The sequence below is a fragment of the Theropithecus gelada genome, chromosome 19 (assembly GCF_003255815.1).
Source record: "Theropithecus gelada isolate Dixy chromosome 19, Tgel_1.0, whole genome shotgun sequence".
NCBI classification, from domain to species: domain Eukaryota; kingdom Metazoa; phylum Chordata; class Mammalia; order Primates; family Cercopithecidae; genus Theropithecus; species Theropithecus gelada.
The window spans coordinates 25,034,242-25,041,804 of record NC_037687.1 but is presented as its reverse complement, the minus strand read 5'-3'; the positions used below and the strand labels follow the sequence as shown (position 1 = coordinate 25,041,804).

At 47.2% G+C, this 7,563-nt stretch overlaps 1 protein-coding gene across 1 annotated transcript in view; it reads left to right on the top strand.

Annotated features, from left to right (window-relative positions):
* The window catches only part of SULT2A1 (sulfotransferase family 2A member 1), a 14,303-nt gene that overhangs the window by 1,435 nt on the left and 5,305 nt on the right, over positions 1-7,563 (top strand). The window contains exons 2-4 of the mRNA XM_025365864.1: positions 646-731; positions 2,194-2,320; positions 4,839-4,933. Of these exons, the coding sequence (XP_025221649.1) occupies positions 646-731; positions 2,194-2,320; positions 4,839-4,933 (308 nt within the window). The remainder of the gene's footprint in view (positions 1-645; positions 732-2,193; positions 2,321-4,838; positions 4,934-7,563) is intronic.

Sequence of the window (7,563 nt, the reverse complement as noted above, 5' to 3'; positions counted from 1 at the left end):
TTTTTTTTTTTTTTTTTGGAGACGGAGTCTGGCTCTGTCGCCCAGGCTGGAGTGCAGTGGCCAGATCTCGGCTCACTGCAAGCTCCACCTCCCGGGTTTACACCATTCTCCTGCCTCAGCCTCCCGAGTAGCTGGGACTACAGGCGCCCGCCACCTCGCCCGGCTAGTTTTTTGTATTTTTAGTAGAGACGGGGTTTCACCATGTTAGCCAGGATGGTCTCAATCTCCTGACCTTGTGATCCACCCGTCTCGGCCTCCCAAAGTGCTGGGATTACAGGCTTGAGCCACCGTGATCAATGACTTTTAAACATTGATATGCCTAAAAGTCATCTGGAGATCTTGCTGAAATGCACTCTCCTTCAGCAGGCCTGTGTTGTTGAGACCTGAGATTCCGTATCAGGTGATGCCTATGAGGCTGCTCCCAGAACGGTCCTTGAGTTCAAGGGTGTAGACCATTCCACAGATTACCCCAGCCAGATTTAAACCAGGGATAGGGTGAAACAATAATGCCAGAATCTTAGAAAACCAGGTTCTACACCCAACCAGAATGTATAGCCATATGATATTGCTAGATAACCACCTTTGGTTGCCCTAAAAATTAATTAGCCAATCCAAATTCAACAAATGCCTCCTGCCACATAAAAGACACAGAGGTGTTCCCATGGGAAGCAGCGCATTCATCAATCAATGCCTGTGTCCAGGGTGACTGCTCTGGTGCCATGCTGAGCTCTGTACCCACTTCGTCTTACTCTGTTTAGCTATGTGTTGATATCAGCAGCCACATGCATCTCCCATGGGGCTGAGGGGTGATCACAAGAGGGACTAGGCATAGCCCAGACCTTGCATGGCTCAGACTGCTTCTAGAATCATACTTTCCTGGAAGGTGTTTATTGGTGTGTGAAGTTTTTTTTTTTTTTTTTAGACGGAGTCTCGCTCTGTCACCCAGGCTGGAGTGCAGTGGCCGGATCTCAGCTCACTGCAAGCTCCGCCTCCCAGGTTCACGCCATTCTCCTGCCTCAGCCTCCCCAGTAGCTGGGACTACAGGCGCCCGCCACCACGCCCGGCTAATTTTTTGTATTTTTAATAGACACGGGGTTTCACCGTGTTAGCCAGGATGGTCTCGATCTCCTGACCTCGTGATCCGCCCGTCTCGGCCTCCCAAAGTGCTTGGATTACAGGCGTGAGCCACCGCGCCCGGCCTGTGGTTCGATCTTATCTCACTGCAACCTCCGCCCCCGCAGGTTTAAGTGATTCTCCTGCCTCAGTCTCCTGAGTAGCTGGGACTAGAGGTGTGCGCCACCATGCCTGGCTAACTTTTGTATTTTTAGTAGACACAGGGTTTCACTATGTTGGCCAGGCTGGTCTCGAACTCCTGACTTCGAGTGATTTGGCCTCCCGAAGTGCTGGGATTACAGGCATGAGCCACCATTCCCGGCCAAAGTCTGACTTTTTTCACTCAAAGTAACGTCTGTGAGATTTATCCATGATCTTGGGCATTGTACATGGATAATATTGCTACATATCTATGAATGTAGCTTAACTTATGAATTTATTCTCCTGTTAATGATCTTTAAACCATAGTACACAAATATACATCACTCACCTTTGGAAATCTTCCATTTGCTTCCCGTTGTGAGTGGACTGTAATATCCCAGAGGGAAGGAACGATGCTTCCTTCCTCCATTGTTATATTCCTAGTGCTGTGACTGCTTCACAGGCACGTTAAATTCGATGAGTGAATGCAGTAAGTAATTTATTAAAATAATCCATTGATATTATCAGGCATTATCCAGGAATTGGCGTTTTCTCCATTTTTATGAAGATACATAAGAGTGAGGAATGGCCGGGCGCGGTGGCTCAAGCCTGTAATCCCAGCACTTTGGGAGGCCGAGACGGGTGGATCACGAGGTCAGGAGATCGAGACCATTCTGGCTAACACGGTGAAACCCCGTCTCTACTAAGAAATACAAAAACTAGCCGGGCGAGGTGGCGGGCGCCTGTAGTCCCAGCTACTCGGGAGGCTGAGGCAGGAGAATGGCGTAAACCCGGGAGGCGGAGCTTGCAGTGAGCTGAGATCCGGCCACTGCACTCCAGCCTGCGCCCCAGAGCGAGACTCCGCCTCCAAAAAAAAAAAAAAAAAAAGAGTGAGGAATGACTGTACTGATTTTTCATTCTCCCATTTTTCCGTGTAAGGTGATTTATCTCATGAGAAATCCCAGAGATGTTTTCGTGTCTGGTTATTTTTTCTGGAATAGCGTGAAGTTCGTTAAGAAACCAAAGTCATGGGAACAATATTTTGAATGGTTCTGTCAAGGAAATGGTGAGTGTTTTGCAAAATATGGGGGTGTCTGGAGTCTTCTATCCGACCTCATTTAACATCCAGCCTTACATCTCTAGGTCTCACCAACCCATGGGTTGAAGGGTCCACCACCTCTGGAAGCCAAATCTGCTAAGTTTGCTTACTCTCCCGCATAGCAGCAGAACTCTAGTCACCCCCTCAGCTTGCCCCATGATAAACCACCCTAGCTATTTTCTAAGTCTCTAGAACCTCCAGTACTAGCACAGGAAACTTACATTCTCCTCTACTCTCCTAATGTGTAGATTTCTGGAAGTTAGTTTTTCACTGGCTTCCGGGACGACACAATCCTGACCTTCCGCCATATTTTTCTGATGCCTCTTTCCAAAACCCCTCTAATGTTCTGTTTCTATCTATCTGTCTCAGAACTGTTTGCATGACTCTGGGATCGCTACACATTTAGTTATGCAGGATTCCTGGGCTTTTTCACTACTTTCCAATTGATCTCAAAACTCTATGGGCCTGCATCTCAGCTGTGATGTGTCTCTCAGCAATACACCAGCTACAGATATCTCCATCAGAGAGAGCCACCGATGCCTCTATTTCAGTACACTCAAATTTGCACACCTTTCTGGCCGGGTGCGGTGGCTCACGCCTGTAATCCCAACACTTTGGGAGGCCGAGGCCGGTGGATCACCTGAGGTCAGGAGTTCGAGACCAGCCTGGCCAACATAATGAAACCCTGTCTCTACTAAAATTACAAAAAATTAGCCGGGCATGGTGGTGGCCACCTGTAATCCCAGCTACTCTGGAGGCTGAGGCTTGAGAATCGCTTGAACCCGGGAGGCAGAGGTGGCAGTGAGCCAAGATCATGCCACTGCACTCCAGCCTGGGCAACAAAATCGAAACTCCATCTCAAAAAAAAATTTTTTGAACACCTTTCTCCTATGGGCGAAATGGTTTCTAGTGCACCTTTACCTTACTCCACCCCTCACCCAAAGGCTAGCATGAGCCTAATATTTCATAAGCATCCTCTTTTCCCATCCCACTCCCCTGGACCCATCACCACTTTCCTTTCTCTAATTATTAATCAAGTCCTACCATCTTGATTAATATCTTCATTCTGGTCTCAGCACTTTGGGAGGCTGAGGCAGGCGGATCACCTGAGGTCAGGAGTTCAAGACCAGCCTGGCCAACATGGCAAAGCCCCATCTCTACTAAAAATACAAAAAATTAGCCGGGTGTGGTGGCATGTGCCTGTAGTCTCCAGCTACTCGGGAGGCTAAGGCAGGAGAATCGCTTGAATCTAGGAGGCAGAGGTTTCAGCGAGCCGAGACCACTCCATGGCACTCCAACCTGGGTGACAGAGTGAGACTCTGTCTCAATAATAATAATTAATAACAATAATAATAATGTATTCCATACTTGACAAGTTCTAAGAGAGACCATCTTAAATGTTGTCACCGCCCCAACAAAAAAAGGTAAGTATACGAGGAAATGAATATGTTAATTAGCTTGCTTCTGTCTGATATGATTTGGCTGTGTCCCCACCCAAATCTCGTCTTGAATTGTAATCCCCATAATCCCTACATGTTGCAGAAGGGACCTGGTGGGAAGTGATTGGATCATGGTAGTGGTTTCCCCCGTGCCGTTCTCATGATAGTGAGTGAGTTCTCACGAGATCTGATGGTTTTTTTGTTTTTTGTTTTTTGTTTAGAGCTTTAGGGTTTTTTTTTTTTTAATTTTTCTTTTATACTTTAAAAAGGTATAGGGTGCATGTGCACAATGTGCAGGTTTGTTACATATGTATACATGTGCCATGTTGGTGTGCTGCACCCATTAATTCATCATTTACATTAGGTATATCTCCTAATGCTATCCCTCCCCCTCCCCCTACCCCACGACAGGCCACCATGTGTGATGTTCCCCACCCTGTGTCCAGGTGTTCTCATTGTTCAAGTCCCACCTATGAGTGAGAACATGCGGTGTTTGGTTTTCTGTCCTTGCGATAGTTTGCTCAGAATGATGGTTTCCCACTTCATCCATGCCCCTACAAAGGATATGAACTCATCCTTTTTTTGGCTGCATAGTATTCCATGGTGTATATGTGCCACATCTGAGATCTGATGGTTTTATAAGTGTCTGGCATTTCCCCTGCTGGCACTCACTTCTCCCTCCTGCTGCCTTGTGAGGAAGTAACCTTGCTTCCCCTTCCATGACTGTAAGTTTCCTGAGGCTCCCCTAGCCATGCTGAACTGTGAGTCAATTAGACCACTTTCCTTTGTGAATTACCCAGTCTTGGGCAGTTTTTCAGAGCAGTGTGAAAACTGACTAATACACTGTCATTTCACAATGTATACATATTTCAAAACATTGTGTTATATACTGTAAACATATACCATTTGTTGGTACCCTTTGACCAAGTTTCATTCAAGTTTTGTCAATTATACGTTAACAAGCTGGTGGGGGAGTGAACATAATAGATTGGATGCTTGCCCTCATAAAATGTGTAACCTATCACTCTTTCTGCCACTCCATGCAGTGATCTATGGGTCATGGTTTGACCACATTCACGGCTGGATGCCTATGAGAGAGAAGAAAAACTTTCTGTTATTGAGTTACGAGGAGCTGAAACAGGTAACCCCATCATTTTTAGAGTCAGTGCACACCCTCTCACCATGTCCTTACTTCCCCTAAATTCTCTCCATCGCGCTGTGTCTTCATGCCACCCTCTCAGTTAAAGTGGAGCCTGGTGAAGAGTCACGAAGAGTGGGATTAACTCCCTGGTCTTCATTGTCCTATTTCTGGTTGACCCTTGCCCAAGCTTCATGCTCCTTACTTCATCTTAAAACATCTAAGCCGGGCACTTTGGCTCACTCCTGTAATCCCAGCACTTTGGGATGCCGAGGCAGGTGGATCACGAGGTCAGGAGTTCAAAGCCAGCCTGGCCAAGATGGTGAAACACCATCTCTACTAAAAATACAAAAATTAGCCGAGCATGGTGGTGAGCACCTGTAATCCCAGCTACTCAGGAGGCTGAGGCAAGAGAATCGCTTGAACCTGGGAGGTGGAGTTTGCAGTGAGCCAAGATTGTGCCACTGCACTCTAGCCTGGGTGACAGAGCAAGACTCTGTCTCAAAAAAAAAAAAAAAAAATCTAGAGAGCTTTTTTGGCACTGGTGCAGTGGCTCACACTTGTAATCCTGTAATCCCAGCACTTTGGAAGGCCAAGGCGGGAGAATCACTTGAGGCCAGGAGTTTGAGACCAGCAATATTCCAGTCTACAAAAGAAAAAAAAATTCGCCAGATGTGGGGGTGCACACCTCTAATTGCAGCTACTCGGGAAGCCGAGGCCAGGGGAATCACTTGAGCCCATGAATTCGAGGCTGCAGTGAGGTATGATCACACCACTGCACTCCAGCCTGGGGCAGCATAGCAAGACTCCAGCTCTAAAATTTAAAATAAGGAGCATGTTCCATGCATTGAGGCAGAGTATGATGTCTCCTGCTAGCACTGGTGTATGTAAAAATTTCTCTGGGTGAGACCTATTTTGCTGCTGATAACCAAGCATTGAGAGGGCACTGGAAGAGAGGACGGGACTAGGTAGAAGTGGTTTATTTCCAGAGATGGTTCCAAGTGTCTGACATCTCAGCTTGGCTGGTATGAACAGAAATGAAGGCATGCAATCAATTTATCTCACTATTCTGAGATCCAAGTACTGGAGTGAATAGTGACCTAGGGGAAAAGCTGTCAAATGATACTCAGAACCATTGAGTGATTAGGCCATTGAAAGAACAATTTGAGGCCGGACTCAGTGGCTCACGCCTGTCATCTCAACACTTTGGGAGGCCAAGGCAGGTGGGTTGCTTGATTCCAGGAGTTTGAAACCAGCCTGGCCGACATAGCAAGACCCCGTCTCTACTAAAAATACAAAAAATTAGCCGGGCGTGGTGGCGGGCACCTGTGGTCCCAGCTATTCAGGAGGCTGAGGTAGAAGAATCACTTGAACCCGGGAGGAAGAGGTTGCGGTGAGCCGAGATAATGCAACTGCACTCTAGGCTAGGCGACAGAGTGAGACCCTGTCTCAAAAAAAAAAAGAAAAAGAAAAAGAAGGTTGGGCACAGTGGCTCATACCTGTAACCTCAGCACTTTGGGAGGCCGATGTCAGGAGTTCAAGACCAGCCTGGGCAACATGGTGAAACCCCATCTCTACCAAAAATAGAAAAAAATTAGCCGGGCGTGGTGGCGCACACCTGTAGTCCCAGCTACTGAGGAGGCTGAGGCAGGAGAACTGCTTGAACCCGGGAGGCCGAGGTTGCAGTGAGCCAAGATCACACCATTGTACTCCAGCCTGGGCAACAGAGCAAGACTCTGTCTCAAAAAATAAATAATAGTAATAATAAGAATTTTTTAAAAAGAAAAAAGAACTTGACCTATTAGTGGTATCTTACAGAAAAGAGAAGATAACACCAACACTGGATTTTGTTTCACCTGAGAGACGTCACATCCCAACACCTTCCTCTGGCTCCTACTGTCCAATCCTCTATGGCCTATGGCCTGAGCATGAATTTCTTTTTTTTTTCTTTCTTTCTTTTTTTTTTTGAGACGGAGTCTCACTCTGTTGTCCAGGCTGGAGTACAGTGGCACAATCTTGGCTCACTACAACCTCTGCCTCCCAGGTTCAAGCGATTCTTCTGCCTCAGCCTCCCGAGTATCTGGGACTACAGGCGCCCACCACCACGCCCAGCTAATTTTTGCATTTTTAGTAGAGATGGGGTTTCACCATGTTGGCCAGGATGGTCTCAATCTCCTAACCTTGTGATCCGCCCACCTTGGCCTCCCAAAGTGCTGGGATTACAAGGCGTGAGCCACCACGCCCGGCCTTTTTTTTTTTTTTTTTTTTTAAGAGATGGAGTCTCACTCTGTCGCCCAGGCTGGAGTGCAGTGGCATGATCTCGGCTCACTGCAACCTCTGCCTCCCGGGTTCAAGCGATTCTCCTGCCTCAGCCTCCTGAGTAGCTGGGACTACAGATGCACGCTGCCATGCCCAGCGAATTTTTTTTGTATTTTAGTAGAGACAGAGTTTCATCGTGTTGCCCAGGCTGGTCTTGAACTCCTGAGCTCAGTCAATCTGCCCACCTCAGCCTCCCAAAGTGCTAGGATTACAGGCATGAGCCACCGCACCAGCCTTTTTTTTTTTTTTTTTTTTTTTTTTTTTTTTTTTTAAAAAGAGTGGTTTTTTTCACCCCCGGGGGGAGGGACGCCGCC